The 22,358-nt window shown below is 35.5% G+C and overlaps 1 protein-coding gene across 2 annotated transcripts; it reads right to left on the minus strand.

Annotated features, from left to right (window-relative positions):
* Window positions 1-6,712: 6,712 nt before the first annotated feature.
* Window positions 6,713-22,358, minus strand: LOC142358445 (melatonin receptor type 1B-like). 2 transcript variants are annotated; one of them, XM_075409843.1, is made up of 5 exons: window positions 22,331-22,358; window positions 21,536-21,656; window positions 11,808-12,011; window positions 9,542-9,729; window positions 6,713-7,177 (listed from the first exon to the last, which is right to left on the minus strand). In XM_075409843.1, exons 3-5 carry the CDS (start codon window positions 11,999-12,001, stop codon window positions 6,777-6,779), a joined length of 783 nt encoding a protein of 260 aa, XP_075265958.1. In that variant the 5' UTR covers window positions 12,002-12,011; window positions 21,536-21,656; window positions 22,331-22,358; the 3' UTR covers window positions 6,713-6,776. The 2 variants fall into 2 exon arrangements, with proteins under 2 accessions (XP_075265958.1, XP_075265957.1); XM_075409842.1 differs by lacking the exons at window positions 21,536-21,656; window positions 22,331-22,358 and adding an exon at window positions 14,218-14,354.

Genomic DNA, 22,358 nt, shown 5'->3' on the forward strand with positions numbered 1-22,358 from the left:
TTGCAACCATTTTGCCAGTTTACTTTCAATTGCTGGTTTCGAACTTTACGATCTCTTTCCGTTGCCTGTGTGTGGTTTTCCACCGGTTCTTCGTAGGTAGGTTCAGGCGGGTAAGTCACTGTTGTTGGGGGATCATTCAACAGGGTGTCCAATTGTATCCCTTCCTTAGCAAGTAGAGCCAATTTCCATTGCTGCGTCCATTTGATCCACGTCAGAGGAGGTGTTGCTGTCGGTTTCTCCCAAAATGCTTCTATATGAAGTGGTGTTTTCTTTGCGTCCGCTGCTGACTGCGCCATGTTATACTTGTACACAATGAGTATAGTCAATTGAATTGCAAATGGCCTCGCACAAGCTGAGATAGGCACTTGCGCCGCGAATGGCAGGTTTAGTTGTTACTTTCAACTAGATACTTTCTAGATTGGGCAATCGCGGTGCGATTGACTCTAACTGAACTAATAAGCTCAAATGAGAAGCGTTTGCAAGAATTAAATTAGACTGAGCGTTAGCGCTACAAATTGGTGAATGAAAGTTAATGATGATACAAATTATGAAAGAAAGTTTGTTCAGGTTTTAATCATACATAAAGGAAGCAAAGTTTGATTTGTTTACAACGTGAATGAATATATATCCGGTACAGACGGAATGAACAGACTAAACTGCTAGAAATGGGAGGAAGTATATAGCAACTGAACTTAAATGGCATTCGCCCTTCAAATTGAACTTACAACAATGAATTAATTTAAAATACGGATATGGATACATGAAGGGTATCCATTGCCGTATGACAGATGTCTTAGATCAGAACCAAAGGGGTCCAGCTGATAGAACATGCCAGTCCCTTTACAAGGAAATTTTTTTTAACTGTAGAATACGACGTTTTATACGGAAAGCTGTCTAAATTCATCCATTGAGTTCGAAATATACACTTATGTATAATAAAAAAATAAGAACTGAGCGCACAATCATCTGGACAATGGTTTGATTTTGGTCTGATCAGAGGTCCTTTCCGTCTGGAAAGGACTGATCAGAGACAGTTTTGAGCGCACTTAGAGCGCACACAGTTTCGAGCGCACATTAGTCTGATCAGAGCTTACTTTCGTCTGACACGGTCTGATCAGAGGTCACGTCCGTATGGAACCTCAAACTGGGAAGAAATAGCACGTGCGCCTGGGGGTCACGGAAGATTTTTGCTCACTAAGCTGGGGGGGTGGAAACAGAATGGATCCATGTCACGCTTAGCATATATTCTTGCATAAATTGTACCTTCACCTCTTATATTATACCCTCCATCACCACCACTACCATCCCAGTCCCAGCTTAATGGGGAGGAGTGCATGCAAATGTCCAGGTCTGCGTCTGACCTTGTTTATTATGCATCAAATTTTGAACGCGCACATCCCTAGTCCAGAAGACCGAACAAAAATGGCGCAAGAAATGATATGGTCGGTATGTGCAGTTTGCTGCGCATGTTTGGTTTTCAAGCTAAAAAACCGTTGGTGCATTCCATTTCTAAAATTTGGTGAGTATTAAACGTAAATTAATCATCAGTTTCTTCCATAAATTCTTTTGAGTTACTTTGTTTATAATGTAGTCAAATGTTATGAGAACTTTCTAATCGCAGGAGCTTCAAACGTTCCTTTTGGAGAGAGTTTCCTCTAAAATATTGAAAATTGATTGACTATAGCTCGTCTATTAAACTGGTTGACTAAACAAAAACTTTTAATTTGTTTTTCAACTTAAAAATTTAATAGACCTCTTGAAAATTGATGGGAATTTAATTCGTTAAAGCACTCATTGAGTCTTCTTATGATCATAGTAAAACAAGTACTTTAATATGCTTAATAAACTATTCACACTTGTTGTATGCAATAAAAAAGAAAAATAAAAAACCCATTTAGTAACTCTTTTTCCTGGAAACAATTGTTTTAAATGCGTTTTCACCGGTTCAGTGCATATGAAACTTTCTGCTTAGGCGCGAGAAAATTATTGTTAGGAAAACAATGTCATAGGCCCCAATTTTCTTATTTCGGCTGTGTACTAGCCTCCATAGGAGTGCCGTTCCCCTATAGAATGATTTCCAAAGGATTGGTAGACCAAAAAAGACAGTTTACGAATTTCGCCATGTACATATTTTATCGTCAAAAAGCTATTTTATCGTTCACAAAACGTAAGATCATATTTTCTGCGTCCTTTAACTGTTTGGTCGAGCTCAACTTGCGATTTAAAATCGGCCTTTTTTGGTATTTGAACCCTACCTACAAACTGAAATTTGGAGGTTTATCTTGCAAGAATCTTGCAAGATCGTGCTTGATAACCATTTTTTATGAGAAACTTGCAAGATCTTGCAAGATAAAAATCTGATATCGACTAGGGCAGTCACTTTATAATGATTTTCTGTGATTTTCAATCCATCATACCAACGGTTTCTTCGTTTAAAACCAAGCATATCGAATCGGAGAAACAAATTATGCTGACTATTATCTTATACTAAAAACTGAGTATACCAACGATACCTAAGGACAACGTATAAGGGCTTTAATCGTTTCTGTCTTACTAAACACTCCGCCGTTTTTTACTTTTACAAATAAACGAATTGAACATACACAGTCGAGAAAATGTTTAAACGACAAATGTAGACATAGCAACTATTAACGGACGAGCCAAATTGTGGAGCACAAGCGCACCAACTTTTTTTCACTCAACAATCAGAAAAAAAATGCACGATCATGGATACAACTTTGATCATAACAATGGGTATCTCGGAATTTCTAGGCAAGCTTTTCTGCGATTTTCTTAAATCTTCACATTTCTGGCAAAATTAAGAAGATTGGGCGAACTAAGAACAGACTTTTGCCATTGCGCAGATTTCGAGTGACACTTTAAGAATGCTCAAGTTATGATTTGACGCCATACGTACTATACGTACCTTGATATACTACTCCTCTTGAAGCAGAAAAACCCCTTTTTACACCTGCTTTTTGCGAAAAAGCTGACTCGCTTCATGGCACTCAATGCAGTTTCTCTCGTGTTTGTAAAAACAGCTGTCGAGATGAGAAAGAAAATTTAAGTGCATATGGATGAAAAAAATTGCACTCTGGCTTTAAAACTGACTGGCTTTAAAACTGGTAATGCAAGAAACTAACTTTCAATGAAACCAATTTATTCCGGGTTCTGGTGGAGTTAAAAAATATTGGACTTTTCATTTGTTAATTATCCAATGGCAGGAATTATGGATTTTCATTTTCTGCGCCATGTGTCCCATCTGATACTGCACAGTATTTTTCAAGTGTTTTTTATGTATTTCTGAATTTAAATACTTTTATTCTCCAACAGGAAACTAAAATGGTTAAATTGTTAGTTGTTACAACGATATTATTGTTTGACCGCGTTGTTAGCAGTCAGTCTGAAGAGAAGAATGGCGTGTACACCGAAACAGCGAAAACTCTTGGCCATGTTAAAAATTTCAGAAACTCAATTCGAATTTGAATAAAGCGTCAAGAACGACAAAATTTTAATGACCTAACTTTCGTGAAGGAGCAGATTTCCATCATTCCCGATTATTCTTTCTATTTAAAAAAATAAAAATTGTACGTATTTTTGTCTGCTGGAAAGACATTTTTTAGTTTTCAAAACCTCTAAAGTTTTTCAGCATGGAGCCAAACAGATGGAAATAATAGAAATAATATAAAAAGTGGGAAATTTTTAGGAATCTGATGCCACAAATAAGTCAAAAATGGCAAATCGTTGGCGTAATAGAACACCTACAAAGAATGTAGAAACTTTTGCGTTAATACTTTTTGATTTTCTCTTTACGTTTTTTGACAAAATGAGCGTTGCTCATGACATTTAGAGTTACAAGAAACGCCATGTTTGCCATTCTATTAGAAAACTATTAGAAAACACATAATGTTGATCTAGAGCACAAGAGAACAACCCTTTTGACACTGGTATTTTAGGCAAAATTTTTACAATCCGTTTTCTAATTTGCCTTATGAGATGTTTGAACATTAGATTTGCAATTCAACCGAGCCTTAAGAGACATTTGACAGAACTTATATTATAAACATTAATGTTTTTATTCCTTCTTAAGACTTGAAGGATAGTCTTTTTTCAAGTTATTGTGCTAAACGATAACCTCCAACATCTCAGGCAAAAAAACTGTTGTTCTTAGGTTTGTACTAAAGGCTATAAATTATGGTTTTGTTGTTTAAACTGCATTAATATGATAAAATTAATATATTTTACTAAACAGAAGCTTTCTTTAAAACAGAAAAAAGCATCTATTTAACCAATTCGTACAAAATTTAAAATTCGTTATTATTAAAATGATATGAGTGTTGCAGCAGTGTTTTGCAAAAAATTTGCATTTGGTTAACTGAATGAATGCACAACTGTTTTTATTTTAAATCAATAAAACAATTAAACGGAATAACATTTTGCGAAATTGAAGGATCAGTATAATAATTTTTGCGTGTTTTTTAATAACCTCTATCTATATTACACAATTCTTTGAAAAACTTGTACAATTTAATGATTTAAGATGTAGAATAAAAAAGTTATACAACAAATTTAAGCTATAATGCCGCGAAATTTGGCGCGGCAAAAAAGATATCTGAAGTGATCAAAAATAAAACCGATTCTTGACATCGCAAATGCCAGGTTCTAATTTCTGGCAAAAGGTTTTCTTTTCGTGAAGGATCCTCTAGATACTACAAGTTAAGAACTCGGTTATATTGTCTGATGGAATCTCTCACGATAAAAAATTCTACTATTTTCTTTTTATTTGTATCGACTAGTAAAAAGGGGTTTTGATAGCTTTGTTCTGTTTTCTGTCCTTTCAGCACGGGTTTCTTAGGTTTTTCACTCGAGAAACGATTGGTAAAATTCTTTGACAGTTGATTTTTGTTGCTCCTAACCACACTTAATTGTTTCACCAATACTTAATAGCTGTCAACTTTCTTCGGAGTTACATTACATCGTAATTTTTTGTGTTCTATAAATTGTGCAGAGTTTCAATTCTAACCAGTTTTTCCAAGTTTATTTGGCGAGTTTTCTTTTAACTTTTTTTGGACAACTGTAGTATTAATTTTAAACGGACTTTTAAGATAAATCTTCTTGTACAAAAAAATAGATATCGTACTTGTTTGGCTTTAACTACTGTAAACAGGCTCAACTTTAGGTAGTCTACTTGGTATCTATTTTAAGACTCATCCCAAGCTCAGGTCTTGGACTATTTTTGTCGAGGCCGAAGATGACTGCACAAGGGAAGTGTCGCTAGTTCAAAGTTATATAGTCTGGCAACATCATAAAACACATACTCATGAAAGTCGTGCCGTGAACGAACAAAAATCTGAAACGCAAGAAAGTCTGGACTTGAATATAAAAAAGTTCTACTTGAACGCACCAAATTCTGCAAACAACCTAGCCGAAACCGAATGGTTATCTTGCAAGATCTTGCAAGATTCTTGCAAAATCTTGCAAGATAACCATTCGTCTTTCAAGTATCTTATAAGATAACCATTCGCCTTGCCAGAATCTTGCAAGATAACCACTTGTCTTGCACGAATCTTGCAAGATAACCATTCGACTTGCACGATCTTGCAAGATAACCATTTTTAGCTCAAAAAAACCTACATCCTAGAGACATAGTCTTAGACTGAAAACTCTTAAAAAGTTGAAATATTTGAATGTACACATATTCTGCGCGTCGAAAAAATTATTTTAAAAAAAATATCAGAAAATTATTAAAATATAGCATCAGAAAAATTGCTCTTCAATCTTCTTTTTTCATTTCCTTTTTTCAGTATTCTTGATTTTTTCCTTTCAAATTTCTTGATTTTCTGTTTTCTTGGGTTGACTGAAGATGGGTTGCCGGTGGGTTGCCAATGGGCTGACGATGGGTTGCCAAAGGGCTGCCGATGGGTTTCCAATGGGTTGCCGATGGGTTGAAGTGCTGGCTACAACAATGAGAAATTTTTCATACGCACACACACACACCACATATGTGAACACACACGTACACCACATGCACAAGCACACCACACACACAAGCACACCACACACGCGCGCACACACACACAAACACGCACGCACACCACTCACACACACACACACACACACACACATACAAACACACACACGCACACCACACACACACAAACACACGTACATCTTTATATTTAAATATATATATATATATATATATATATATATATAGACATGACATATAGATATATAGACATATAGATAGATATATAGATAGATGCTAAAGATTTTCTCGACGTTATCGACGTTATCGACGTTATAGATGTTAACGTTATAGACGTTGACGTTAACGTTATAGACTTTATCAACGTTAAAGTTTTTATGAAGCTTTCCGTTTAGGCCCGAGAGGAAAATCATTTTAAACCGAAAATATTTTGGACCCCAATTTTCCTCTTTAAACTATATGTATACTTCAGTAGAAGCGCCATTCTGCTATAGGATGAATTTAACAAGGATTGGAAGGTCGAGAAATGTGACCATTTGCGATTTTCGGCATGTACCTATTTTATCAGTGAAAAACGTTATGTTATCACAACACGAAACGTATAGTTGACATTTTTACAGGAACTATATGTTTCGTCACTCTCAATTGACTGTTGAAATTCAGTTTGTGTGGTACTTGCTACCTAGTGCTTCAACTAACTTCAAAAGAATTAGATGGCAAATTGTATTTGGATAGTCATAGAAATTCAGGAGAAGCTTCATAAAATTAATTTGCGGGGCTCAATTTACTATCGTGTATCAAATATTTGGCAACAACACATTCCGCTAATCATCATTTTGAAACATTTTTGGAACTGAGGGTACTTTGCGGCGTAAATGATCGGATTCAAAGTCGTAGCTGTATGAACAAGCCAAACTGTTACGTAATACACCCCGTGATACACTCGATCCTTAAAGTCAAACGTCACCAAAATGAACCAAGGAAAATTGGCGATAAGGAATGCCCCGAACATCATAAGCAGAACCCGCATAAGCTGAACATCGCGTTCTGTGAATGTTTTGTTCGGATTGCTAAAATTTTTTCCACTTTCGTGAACTTTGGCGAATATTTTGTAGCTCGTGAATGCCATAACTGCAAAAGTGGGAGGCAGGAGTGAGATTGTTTCGTACCATTGGATTGCAGCGTAATCTGAAATAAATTTTAATTGATGCAAAATTTTATCTGGCAATCTGCCAATTGGAAGAACTTTTTTCCTAATCAATAGTTGTCATTGATCATTTGATTATTTCCACGAATAGAACAAGTTTTAAAATTTTGACCAACGCTTGTCGATATCAGAATTTGAATAACTACTGCTTTGATGAAAACAGTTGCATAACTGTATACCCTAGACGAACTGGGACGGTTATCTGCTAAAATCTTGTAAGAGTCTTGCAAATAACGGTTATCGGCTTAGACGCAAGATTGTAACGGTTATCTAGTAACACACTTACTAGAATCGTACCAGATAAGCGTTTCATTTATTTCAAAAAGAACTTGAAAAATAAGCACTTTTCATTGGAAAACGCAACAGAAAAAAAGATATCACCGCAAAAAACCCTGACACACAAATTGAATTAACTAAAAATACTCAATGTACTCGATCGCTAACATTTTAAATTTGAAATTCATTATTTTATATTTGTCTGCCGCTATATTTACAAACTCAACTGCCCCATTTCGCTGTCATTAAAAGGTATTGGGTGGCTTTTTATCATTTGTTTCTCATTTTAAAAATTGATCACAAAAATTGCAAAAATTATTAAAACAATAATTGAGAGGCAGAATGCATCACAAATGCGTTACCAATCCAATGAATTGGTGATTTTCATTTTAAAAAGTAAACAGTCTTTGCGGTAAACCGGAGACCCAAATGGGAGATTTCGAAACAAATACTATAGACTGACATTTTGATGTAGTTGTTCAAAGAAGAGTTCCAGTTGTTTTTCAAATAATCAAATAAAGAATAATTGTTTTGTTACCGGAAGTATAAGCAACTGAGTAGATCATTAAACTGCCTTTTATGCAATTTTCTTCTCACCCCCTTTAGTAGAGCTACAAGCAAGAAAAAAAAAGGCTCATAGAAGAACTTTTCGAAATCAAAAAGCAGAGTTTGAGCCCCCATTTCAGGTTTTCGCAGCTCTCATGCAGCGCTAAATTATTTCACCGATAATTTCTTATCACAATGATTTTTATGTCAACAAATTTTTATCAGGTCGGGTTGCGATATCAACAGTGATTTCAAAAACAGCACGTTATTGTAGCTTTTATTTTTTAATTGCATTTTATACTGCTAATTTCTGCTATATAAAACATTCAACGCAATTCAACTACATTAAGAGTTCTGTAGTAATTTACTTTCAGCAGTATTTCAAGAAAATTATGTCAAAAAACAAAAACAAGACCATGCTCAGAGTAAGATTGAATTTGTATGTTAAATTTACGGCTTTTGGTCTCGTTTTGAGTCAATACAGGGCCCAGATATTTACTGATGGTGAATACTTTTTCGATGTATACATTTTCACAGAAAAAATCTTTTGTTAACCTAAAGCGTGGTTGACTGCAAAGCCAAGAAATCTTCTTTTGATCCATTTTTTTCAATGATGTTTTATTCGTAAGTAAATATGTCAACTAGGAAAAAAATTTGTTAAATTTTTTGTGACCCGCAGAAAGTTTTTTTTCGCACAGAATCTAATCCACTCTTAGATACTGCAAACAGCTGTAGTCCATAAATTTTTTGTCAAATTTGCATCTATGTGCAATTTTTTCCTCTGTAATACTAAGTTTGAAATTTTTTGCTATTTAATTTTAACCTAATTGCAAAAGATCCGTCGAACTCATCTGCCTAAAATAGCAATGTGGGATGTTTCCTCAGCTATTTCTATGAGATTGTTCAATTCAAATCAAAAACACGCAAATTTCACAGTATAAGAGATTTGCGTGAAAAAATCATCACACAGTGCCAATTTCTGACAATAAGAGATGAAAAATTCAAACAAATTTCCAAATATGGATCTTTAAAACAATTGCCACCCTTTGGTACCTAGTAGAGAATTCCCGCCTTCTGTGCTATACTTTACCACAAGATTACTTGGATACAGTTTAGATAACCGATTATCAGTTTAAATGGAATTAAGAACCGCTGTTCACAGCCATGCCTCTCATGAGCTGTAAGATATGCTCGGATATCGCGATTCCGTTATCTCGGTGAAGCCCTAGTCGGAAATATCCCAACAACGGCTAATTCACTTTGTATTCCAAAAAGACTAATTGCCATAGAATGGCGTATTTTAGGCGTTATTTTTCGTCTATGATTGCTTAATAAATCGCTCGCTGACATTATATTCACGAATAGCCCCCCCCCCCCCTTGAAAGAGGGGGCAATTTTTGAAAAGATCCGAAAATTTTTTTTAATTATTTTGTTTTATTAAGTTGGGAATTATGTTTCTAAATAAGTGCAATGTTGACATTAAGTTTAAACTCATTTTGCACTTCCAATCTCGGAGGGTTTACCTGCTTGACTGAAGTACCAGGTTGGGCAGAGAAGCATCCGGGTGTCATACACAAATGCCCGTTTTCCCTTGAGCAGAGCAGGCAACATCATCACAGGGCCCAGAGTCCAGGGTAGGAGGAGGTGAAGGGGCAGGGTGAACTTGTTGTACACTTTGGTGTAGACGGGGTCGTGACAGATCTTGATGTACCTAATTATTGCGAAAAAATTGACGGTCTTGAGTTGAAAAATTTTAATTTAAACAAATTCAGAATGCATTAAGTTATTAAGGGACCTATTATAAGTCAGTATGAAATCTGTTGAGAACGGTTCTTTTTGATGACATCAAATACACTGCTGTCCCTACTCTAAGGAATTAAGTTTCTCTGCCTGGTTCAAGGATGATTGAATCTTTTCCGTTTCTGCCCCCCCCCCCGTGTACGTTAGAGTCCCCCCCCCGTACGTTATGCACGGCCCCCCGTTATACCGCACGTGTCACTTCATAGCATATCATTATATGTAAAACATTTGATTCTTTGTGTGGTCGAAAAGAATAACTTTCAAACTTAAATACATTCAGAAAACGAATTTGAGGTTATCTGCAAAAATTTTTCCAAATATTTTTTTTAAATGAGCATTCATATGTATAAGCTGGCTTCAGAGAATACCAGAACTTTATTTATCTGTTTGGACTTACTCAATAACTGCGTGTGCAACTTTGCAAATCTCTATCTGTATCAAAGTTAAGTTACGGTTATACAACTATCGACATAATACAGTGCTATGCGCGGTTTGGTTCATTGGTTTAGGTTAGCATAGCGCTTTTAACTGCTACTTATTATTCCTTCTGTATTTTGCTTCATTCTTCAAAACGCTTCCTTCCCTCAATTTATTTTAACGCGTCTTAACGCTTGCCTTCATAAACAAAATTACACTAATTACACTTTTTACGGCTAGCGCAGCCCTCTAGTTCTCTGATCAAATGAGGCTAAGTAATTCAATCCCTCACGCGAGTGCAGCCCAATTTTTATTTGTTTATTTATTTTTTATCTACTTTTCCCACTCTCAATATTTATTACTTCTTGAATAATTTTTCTTAAAAAACGATTTTTTTAACTTTCAATAAAAAATTATTGATATCTTACCACGCATAGAAATACAACGAACTAATCAACTTCTACGAGGCTAGCCAAGAACATCACGAAAAGGAGTAAAAGCAAGCAGAGCCAGCAGAAGCCCTTCCCGGCGCTTGAAATGGCTCCCAGCAAAAAGAGCAATCAATTGGTTTTAAAAGAGAAAACTCTGAAAAAACAGGAGCACAAACTCATCTTTCCGAAATTTCGAACTTTCTTTTTTTACTTATTGATGCCTTTTAAATTGGTTGAACTTGATTGTACATACATTAATAATACTGCTGATACTGCGTGCTCAACTTTGCAAATGATTTTGCAATCTTGTCGGATCTTTTGGCGAATCACAAACTGATGACGGGGAATCACATAAGTGAGTCCTTGCCGAAAGAAATATTTAAAAGACAATTGGTTTAAAAATTTATGAAAAAAAGATGTATGATTCTCGGTATTCATACTAGGATCATATGTGATTTCTTTGTAGTCATACAAGGTTCATATATGATTTCCTAGTAGTCATGTACGATTTCTTAGTAGTCATACTAGGATTGTACTAGGAAATACGTTATGATTTGTATGGTACCATATATGATCCTTGTATGACTACTCAGAAGTGGTGACCCGGGCGGAATAGATCCGGATGATCTCGTATCTGTAATTTATGTTGAGCCAAACATCATAATTTTTTAAAAAACGGAAATTTAATTGACAATTATTTTGAATAACATAACGGTAATTATCAATACAACAGATCAAGTTTCTGAATCTCATTTCATCAGCGTTTTTTTTTTATTTTTCCACATTAAAATGTTTCTTTCCCTCTCCCCACTTTGGTCAGGTAAGAATAAAAATGGTAGAACTCCACATTAATAAGGCTCCCGTTTGCTGCAAGCGTTTTGGCGGCTCTTCATAAAAGGACCAATCTGGACTCTTATTCTGGACTCGTAAATAAGTCTGTTAAATCTGTCCACAACGAGCGAGCCAAAATCATTGAGGCCGACGCCTTGATCATAACTGTCAACAATGATTGCATCATATTGTTGCAAAAATTAGACATCTAACAATTCTGATGTAGTTTGGGGCGGGGTTGAGGAGGCATATAAGATTAATTTTCATCTAAATTTTAATCCCGTAATCAATGAGGGTTTTCAGGTCCCACCTGTTGAAGCTGATACAGCAGATGGAAATTATGGAGCATCTACAGCCCATGTTGCAGATGTACCCTGACAATTGGCACAGGTAGTTATAGTCCATGAGCAACTGGCTGTTATATGTCAGAATCAGCCAGGTCGTCGTCACATTAGTCGCTCCCACAATCAAGTCGCTAAATGCCAGGTTGAACGTCTGAGCCATCGGAATTGTCCTGGCATAAGAAAACTTTTCCGTTTGTGCCCCCCCCCCCCCCAGCTTAGTGGGCGCATATTATTTGCGTCCCCCAGACGCACGTGCCACATTTTTACATAATGATTGACTATGTAATGGCACGTGCTCTGTATCTGGGGGCGCATAACGAACGGGGGGGGGGGGGCACAAACGGAAAAGATCCAAAAAAACACTGCCCAAAAACATATTTTCGGAAAGAAAGTTCAACATTTGGAGGCCTTAAACTTACAAATTTAACAGTAATTTTTAACCATGGTTGATTTGCTACGGTATAAATTTAAAAAAATCAGAGCGTAATTAGATTTAACCAAAAATTAGATTGAGGTCGATGGACCAAGAGTTGAAGCGCATTTCAGCTCTCTTGTCACAAAAATAAGCCTCAATCACTGCTTACACCTCAACCCGCAACACCTAAGTCACCGAAAGCGAAAAGGCAAAAACATTTTGCATAAAAGTTCATTCTCAGGTTTGAAATTCGCAAGAGGGTATTACAACGAGTAAATTCACTCATTTAAGGGCAAATAGCTGTTTTTAGCAAACCAATCTTTTGTTGCATAGTTACACCAAAATCATTGTTTTGCGAGTTTGAAATTAATAACTTAAGAATTAATACTACAAATTTGAAAATACACCAAATACTCCAAATTTCTAACGAGCCTTGATATAGTCAAAGGTTAATCTGCAATCTGTCATTTTAGTCATGAGCAGCTGTTGAGCAAAAAATGGTAGAAAACATTGAAAGGCGGGTATATACCCGGTTTGGACCACATTTTTTTATCGCACTGCGTCGAATCATAAGCTGGACATGGCGATTCATGAGGTCACATTATCGAATCTTAGTTCCGATCCGCTTGACTAAATCCGTTTTGTTCGAAATATGAGCATACTATTTCAAACTATAACACGGCTTATTCGAATCTTAAGTCCGATATGTGAAATCATTAGTCCAAAAAACCCAATAATGCGAGTTCCATTATTACTAATTTTGCCCCCCCCCCCCCCATTCCCCGAAGCGGAGATGCATAGATAAATTTTGGTTTCTCTCAGACTGAGAAAAATAGATCAGAGAACTTATCGACATGAACTGCAGTTTAGCAGGAACAGACCAAACAGACCGAAAATTGCCATTGGCCAGACTGAAGGCGCGAACCGAATTTTTTCCAGACCATTGGGGGCTGTCGCACCGGACCCCCCTGTCTGCAACCCAAGTCGGTCTGGCCAATACCTGTCTTGGCCAATACCTGTCTTGGCCAATACCTGTCTGCGGACTTCATCCTGGGCAGGACAATAGATTGCGAAGTTCTGCAAAAGAAAAATCCTTTTTTTGCATTGGGAGACAATATCAGTACTAAGATTTTTTGATTGTGTATTGAGTTATGTTTTTACTATGTATTTTCTACGTTTTTAATAGCTTTTCCGTAAGTAAAAAACATTTAAGAAATGTTTTTTAAGTGATCTTTGAGAAATAATTTCTCATTTTTCTCAGTTTTTAATTTCAGAAGGTCTTGTGGAAGATACAACAAGAGAAAACTCAACTACAAATAGAATTACCGGAATACAGAAAAAGAAGAATCGAGAAATTATTACAACTTTGAGCATGTACAGCATAGTGGGGCGGTTTTGCACTATCTAAATTGACCAATCACATTCGTGCTCACGTGTTCTTCCAATGTTTGTTTCATCTGATATCATGCTTGTTTTTTTAATTTGAACAAGTTCGAAAAATTTAGCTTTTTTTCGCAAGTATGCGCACAACATCTGATCGTAGCCATTTTTTGTCTGGAATATATGGTCTGATCATAATTTCACAGAATTCAATCGTTACACTTTCAAATAATAGTATCGAAATTTAGCATAGTCATCACTCAAGGCCGAATCATAACCGCAGTTTTTTTAATTAATTCTTGATAGTTCGCAATAATTCAAGCTAATTCAACCGATGACCATTTTTTTGTCTGAATCGACTCATCAGGGTGAATTTTCTTCGGTATCAACCGGCTCATTTTTCCATGGCCTAACCTCAGGTTTTAATTCAGCAAATACCGCATATTTCTTATGTTAAATAGCGAGCAAAAACGAATATACCGATGAAAAATCACAGGGAATTTCGTCGTTTTTGGCAAGAAAAAACGACAATACGGACGGTTTCCTATGTTTAAAATTTCTCAACTAGGGATGTGACTTGCTTGAGCTCCTTAAAAATGATGATTGAGAATATGATCATGAGATTTCCAGGTACCCCAAAGAGGAGCCACTGGACACTCCAGAGCAGATACGCAACATCCCACATGTCTCCCAGGTCATTCATGGTGTCCTGCAGAAAACTTATAGAGCCTGAAAGAGAAGAATTTGAAAATGCTCTCAGAAGAACTTCGTTTCATTTCCATCATTTCTTTAAACTATAATAGCGACCGACCAGCTTAAAAGATTGGTGGATGATAGTAAATTACGCCTTGGTTCCTGCAGTAAATGGTAGTAAAGGAAACATAATCTGTTCCACCCCGCCCCCCACATACACACCATGCCACAGGTTCATTCCCACATTTGTTCTATACCCCCCTACCCCCCCCCCCCCCCGGGAATGAAGTTCGAATCTTGAAAATACTTTTCCAGTGAAATACAAGTCTTGCCTTGACAAATCAGTACTGATCATGTCCTATCTCAAGTCGTAGAGCTTGTGAAGACATGTCAAGACTTGAAAAGTCGAGTCAAGTGTTTACCAAGACTTCACAAGTCTTTATTTTTGCGCAGCTAAGCAGAGTATAGTTTTAAGAAGAAATTATTCATAATTAATACATTTCAAAATTAGCAGAAATTGATTTAAAAACTTTGAGAGAAAATTATTAACCTGACCAAGTCAATTCTGAATTGAGCACATACCAATTTAAAAAGTCCCATATATTGACCGCGAAATCAAACTTTTTTCGGTGCCCAGCTCGAGACCGAATGATTAAGTAACTTGTAAGAACGTAAAAGTTTCTTGCAAAAGATGATTAACTTGTAAGAACTTGAAAGTCGAATGGTTAACTTACTTGTAAGAAATTGCAAGTCGAAGGGCTAACTTGTAAGTTTCTTGCGAGTTCGTTCCAATTGAGCTCCTTTTCAGCGGCTACTTTTCAATTCTATCAATTGGTATATAGAGGATCTCAATTAGCTTCTTCACGATTGTTTCTTTTAAAATGTTTCCAAAATTTTGTACCTTTTTAGACTTTGATTGAAATTTCAAAATCATATGCCTGCATTTTCGCAAAATAATTTAGTTAGCCTTTCTGTTTTGTTTTTTTTGTAACTTCACATTTTTGAAGACTTTTTGTTTTTAAACAAATCTTTACAACCAAAGCTTGCAATATATTACTGTTTTTTTATTAACCTGTACCCAAAATTGTTATCTTGTAACATCTTATATTCTATGAACAAATGTAAGAAAATGCAAGAAAAAAGCAAGGCGATGCATTGTTTTGTAAGAACTTGCAAGAAACTTGCTTTTTTGCAAGTTCCTACTAGTTAACCATTCGCATTCGACAAGGGTGGGCAGAAAAAAAGAGGACATGACTACGGTATCTTTGGTCTTTGGGCGATATCCGAATGTTTTGCATTCTCTTTCAAGTGATCTTTGTGGAATTTGCTCGCGTTCTTGCGTTGCAAAAAGAAAGCAAACAACAAAAAACTGCGCTGTATACTTGCCCAAGACTTCTCAAGTCTTGGTCAAGGCTTGATCAAGACTTGTCAAGTCTTGTCCAAGACCTGAACAAGCTTTGTCTAGTCTTGGCCAAGTTTAACTTTGATTTAAGACGGGCCAAGCCTTGAAAGTGATACGATAGGAGCTCTGATACAGACTGATCCAAGATTTGCAATTTCACTGAATCATTACTGATTATGACTTGACGTTCAGTCTGGGGCGGCGCCCGGTGCACGTGTGATTTTATTCAGTACAACGCGCTTTAAACGACAAATAATTTGCAAGTGGAGAACATACTAAGGGGGTGGGGTAAAATTCAAATAAATCCATGAACAAAAGTTAGAAGTCAATTTATGGAAAAACGAGAAGTCAAATCATAAAAAACGCGCGTGCAAACTTCAAATTTGCAAAGGTCTCAAAGGTCTGCCTGCATACATAGCAGGAAATTTTTCATTGACATTCGTCATTTTAAAACGTGTAAGTTGCGTGTAAGAAAGTGTTTTAAGCAAGTGACTTTAAAGTGACTTCCGCAGAGTTACGTATTCTAAGTTACGTAACTCTGCAGAAGTCACTTCAAAATTCTGGCTGGCATCCCGAACCGCTACGTTGTTCTCGATAGACGCAAGGAGTTCGCAGTCACTTCAAGCAGAGTCACGTAGCCTGTACTTAAATTGAACGTAGAAGTTTCAACTCCTGAGAACCAATTACTGGCTAGTAAAAAAGTTGTTCATAAGTGAAGCCCGCCCAAACGACCAATTCCTGTCATTTCAAATGACAACTACATTACGCTTTTAACTGGTAGCACAGTTGTGTCATTGTAACGGTCTTCAGCCCGGGTTGAGGAAAAATCGGAAAAGTTTGTAAGATAAGCGGTGGCTAGTTGTTTTTTGACCGCAAATTTCGTACATAATTGTGCGGTGAATTGCGTTGAAATTATGTAATTTCAACCTTATACTAAGCTGAGAAATTACAAAAATTAACCTCTATTCACCGCCCTGACAAGGGTTTGCACCTATCACCTCCTGCATGTCATCCACTCCTTCTTCCACTGCGCCATCTCTCACTAAATTCTCGTATTTTTGTTTTGAATATAAACCAAATTCACCCTACTTTCTGTAAAACATGCGCGGCGAAATTTTTTAGCGGTGAAACTTGGTCATTTTATAAAGTTCACTGCTTACTCTAGAGGTGAATTTACAAAAATTCACTGCTTAGAAAAAATGTCAAAAAGATGTAAGATTAAGGAATAGTTTTAGTGGGAGGTTAAATCTAACAATTCCTCCCTTACTCCCCATTAATTTCAACGCATTCTTTGCTGATCTCACACAATTTTAACATTTTTTTTCTAAGCGGTGAATTGATGTAAGTTCACCACTAAGTTAAGCGGTGAATATATGTAATTTCATTGCAATCACCGCTTATCTCACAAAATTCGGACAATTTTTTCAGAGCGGCAAATTTTTGTAAATTCACCGCTAAATTCGACTGTGAAATTATGTAATTTCACCGCTATCAGACGATTAAAATTTTTTCACCACTTTCACCGCTTGATTTATGTAATTTCACCGCATTCACAGCTTATCTTACAAAAATTCCCCCTTTCAACGCGTATCTTACATAATTTTGCGTTGAATGGCGGTGACATCTCGACCCGGGCGTTCTCGTAACGAATAGATGTGAATCCTATTATCAAACGAAAGGAATCTTCAACAGATTTTCGAAGCCCTCGATTCCTTTGCACGACTTAATTCAGTAAGCTCGAAAATATTCAGTAAGCTAGAATAGTGAGTAGCTAGTGACCTCAATTAAGTAGTCGGGGAGAGTATTTAGACTCATAGTGCAGCGTTAACCAAAGCCTAGAATGAGGGCTTACCCCACAAATGCCCTTCTATTTAAGAAAGCCTTAATAGAACAAGAAGGCTCGGCAATGTGCGTTTACACAAATGTTTCGACGAAAGATCACACATAGATCAAAAACAGTTTGTGTCTCCGTTTAATAAACAATCTTAAGCGCGAACCAATAAACATTATAAACAGTTACACATGATAATGCTGATGATACCAGCCATTAAGGAGAGTAAGGTACATGCAAAACAACAAAATCAAATGAAAGCAACAATCATTACCTACGACCAAACTATAATGTCTATTTGAGTTAAAAAAAATGAATGATGAAACGAAATTGCATAAGATAAAAAATAAACTAAAGCAAATTACATGCTTTTCATCAGAAAGATACCAAATCTGTCGTTATTGAGAAAAATTAGCAGGTAGGTAGAAAACAAAAAGGGGGAAACTTAGAGAAAACTTTTGCACTTTAAGAACACAAACAAGTTCAAAGTCATGATATCCATTAGCTATCAACTGAAATCAATCAATGGCTTTTTTCATGCATTTATACGCAAACATTGAGGCCTACATTTTACCATAACGTAATACGATTACAAAAGAAGCAAATATAGACAAAAATCACAAAGTCAAATCACATTTGCGAGGAAACGATGTCGAAGCTTATAAAAACACAAAATGATCTCCAAAAATAATCAATACAATCTGCTTTGCCTTTTTGATGCCTATGATGTTATATACGACGGAAAATCACTGTGACATTTATATGACGATTGAAAAAGACAGCAGAAGAGAAGCTCAAATATGGGAAAGTAATAAAAATTTCTTTAAAAGATATGAAAATTCTAAGTATCAACACCAAAAACCAATATTTGAATACAACAGCAGCAATAAAGATTATATTTTTATTCACTTAAAAATAATACGACCTCTCTTCTTGCCACGAGTCGTTTAAAAGTTGGCAGAAAAAAGATTGCAAATCTAAAAAAAATCCTTTTTTTCGAAAGCCAAAATCTTAAATAGGTAAAACGAACATTTTGGTGTTTTAGTGTTTAGTAAGCTAAGTTGACATGTTTTCAGTGAGACAAAATCAAAAGACTACAAATACCAACGAATACAGATAGAACTCAATATATCACAGACAATTTTAATGAAAAGGTAATAAAGCCAAAAACCATACTCTTTTGAGTGAATTTATCATGAAAACTTATTGGTAATCTTTTTCGCTTACTTAATACCTGTCAATAATTGATGTTTCTTTTGAAATTGTTACGGTCTGTAGATAAATTAAAATCAAAAAAGACAAAATTATTTCAAAAAGATATATAAAGCGCCCCATTACAATCCCAATAAGTTTTGAGCTAAGAAATTCAACAATAAGACCAAAATTGGAATGCTCTTGCGGCTTTTCCACTGGTAAAGAAATAGCTAGTTTGACCAAAGAGTTGCCAGATTAAAAAAAGGCTTTTCACATACTGATTGAGTTATATTTTCGAATAATCATCCGGTAAAAGCATTAGATAGACTCTTTTGTACTTCCTTCGAAACCAAATTGGACACTTGAAAAATTAGACTGTGTCATGAGACTGAAAAAGAGCAGACAATTCCAGCAAAACGCAAGAGTTCATTAAAAAATTATGGAAAATTATTTTTGGAGCCTTAGAAACCATGAATAATACTCAACAAACACAAAATTTAATTGATCTTAATAATTAACATAATTAGAACCTTTAATTAATTGTGCATTTAAATGAAAACAGATTTGCCTTTACTTAGGATGGAAACTTCAAAAAATACTTTAAAGTATCTGTTTAAAATTTTTTCACAACTGCTCTAAAAATTGCGCAAATTTGTTTTGGCAAATGAGAATCTTAATATATATAAAAAAACGTTTCTTATAAATATCAGTTTAAATTTGCGGAAGACCGCAAAAACCCGATTTCCAGAGAACTATCTTAGGAACCAGAGTAACAATTGGGCAATATCGGAGAAAAAAGATTGTGTCAGCAGTGTTTTTTATCACCACTACCGGTCAAAATATTTGATGCAATTGTTTGTGAAAAAAAAAGCATTTAAAAAAGTTGTTCATAAGTGAAGCCTGCCCAAACGACCAATTCCTGTCATTTCAAATGACAACTACTTTACGCTTTTAACTGGTAGCACCGTTGTGTCATTGTAACGGTACCCAGCCCGGGTTGAGGAAAAATCGGAAAAATTTGTAAGATAAGCGGTGGCAAGTTGTTTTTTGACCGCAAATTTCGTACATAATTGTGCGGTGAAATGCGTTGAAATTATGTAATTTCAACCTTATACTAATCTGAGAAATTACAAAAATTAACCTCTATTCACCGCCCTGACAAGGGTTTGCACCTATCACCTCTCCTGCATGTCATCCACTCCTTCTTCCACTGCGCCATCTCTCACTAAATTCTCGTATTTTTGTTTTGAATATAAACCAAATTCACCCTACTTTCCGTAAAACATGCGCGGCGAAATTTTTAAGCGGTGAAATTTAGTGATTTTATAAAGTTCACTGCTTACTCTAGTGGTGAATTTACAAAAATTCACCGATTAGAAAAAGTGTCAAAAAGATTTAAGATTAATGAATAGTTTTAGTGGGAGGTTAAATCTAACAATTCCTCCCTTACTCCCCATTAATTTCAACGCATTCTTTGCTGATCTCACACAATTTTAACATTTTTTTTCTAAGCGGTGAATTTATGTAAGTTCACCACAAAGTTAAGCGGTGAATATATGTAATTTCATTGCAATCACCGCTTATCTCACACAATTTGGACAATTTTTTCAGAGCGGCAAATTTTTGTAAATTCACCGATAAATTCGACGGTGAAATTATGTAATTTCACCGCTATCAGACGATAAAATTTTTTTTCACCACTTTCACCGCTTGATTTATAAAATTTCACCGCATTCACAGCTTATCCTACAAAAATTCCCCCTTTCAACGCGTATCTTACATAATTTTGCGTTGAATGGCGGTGACATCTCGACCCGGGCGTTCTCCTAATGAATAATAAAAATGAGTAACAATTGGGCAATATCTGAGTAAAAAGATTGTGTCGGCAGTCTTTTTTATCACCACTACCGGTCAAAATATTTGATGCAATTGTTTGTGAAAAAAAGCATTTAAAAAAGTTGCCAAAAACTATGCCCAAACAATTGATTCTATCAATTCACCAACTCTTTTTTTTATCTTTATGTGTAAAACCAATGAGACTATCCTTAACAATGAGACTATCCTTAAAAGTGTGAACAAAACAACAGAAGTTAGGCTAAGACTAACAAAAATTAAATCCTTTGTAACTCCTCGGAAAAATCGCAATTCAAAAAAAATAGTTTGAAGTTCTTCGCTTGACAAGCTCTCTAATGATACCACTCATAACCCTGTACGATGAATATATCGACCTGAGAATATTAACCGGACAAAGATAAATCGAGTTGAGCATATAGTTCCTCCCCCACTAAAGTGGGTCGGAACAATAAGTACCAGTATTGCAAACTAAATTCCAGGAAACTTTTCAGGTAGATCAAAAAGTGACAGGGGTGCAACATGCGGAGCAAAAGTCTAGACTTTCAAGTTGAGCGAAATTCTGTTCATAAACAATAAGGGAGCAGCTGTGCACAAATATTTGACTTGACTCATTAAAAATCCTCAAGGGACAAACTTGTCGCGGTCGTAAATGTGGCGAAATGTAATAAATGCGTTCAATTTAATCATATTTGTATAAATTGATGACATGCTCGGAAAAACTAAGCGTAATCAAATGAAAACTATTAAATATTCTAAATTATTGACCCCCTCTAATTTGCCTAAAAATGTTTACCGATTTAATTATAGCGATGATTTTTCTTTCACCGTTTTTTTTCAAATTCAGAGTTAAAAACTGCAATTGTTACAATTGATTGCCGCCTTCGGCAAGATTCTCACATGTTTCAGCGATTTTAAAATCTCAAACCTGTATCTTCTACTCCGTTTGGTGACAGTGGGATGTCGGATGACGTCCCTGAATCGGAACTGTTCTCAAATGACTCCAATGTCGAGGCGTTCGCAATTGAGTGAAATTGTTCAGCCATTTCCTGTCTCAACAAATATCTTTTCACTCTTTTCGTACTTTTAAAGTTAATTTGCAAACTAAAAAAGTTAAGGTAAATTTACCTGAAAAATTACCGTAGCGAAGCATTAAAAATAATTTTGCACTACCTAATTAAAAATTTCTTAAAATTGTTTGAAGTTTTCTGTAAAATTACCAGAAAAGTCAAGGGGTGCTCTTATTACCTTTAAAATTTTACCCTTAATGTACCTTAACTTTTAATAGTTCAGGTGGTTCGAAAGTTAAGCTTACTTTTAAGGTAAAACTTAAGGTAGAACGCCCTTAACTTTAAGGTGAATTTAGAAAGGTGAATGTCTAAAGATTCTAAACGTGTTTTAACAGCAAAAACCGCCGAGAAATTATTACACATTTTTCAGAAAAGAAAATTATCGAAAAAGATCACGTTCGGGGTTGAATTGATTATCTTTTGAAATTTCTTTTTAACAATTACAAAAAAACCGCCAACCTAATCAATGTTTTGCCTTAGTGAAACTCTATAACGCCTTAAATTTGAAGCAATACTTTATTTCACCGATTTCTCTTGGATTCGAAAAAATAAAATTAAAAATTTGCTATTAGTTCTAAAAAGAATTAATTAAAAATCGCGGAGAATTATAAAATTCTAAGAAAAAACTAATTAACAAACAAGTAAATGATTACCTTGATTTCGGTTGTTTGATGTCAAATT

Source organism: Convolutriloba macropyga, unplaced genomic scaffold (genome assembly GCF_964194025.1).
Source record: "Convolutriloba macropyga unplaced genomic scaffold, txConMacr16.3 SCAFFOLD_1795, whole genome shotgun sequence".
Lineage (NCBI taxonomy): Eukaryota > Metazoa > Xenacoelomorpha > Acoela > Convolutidae > Convolutriloba > Convolutriloba macropyga.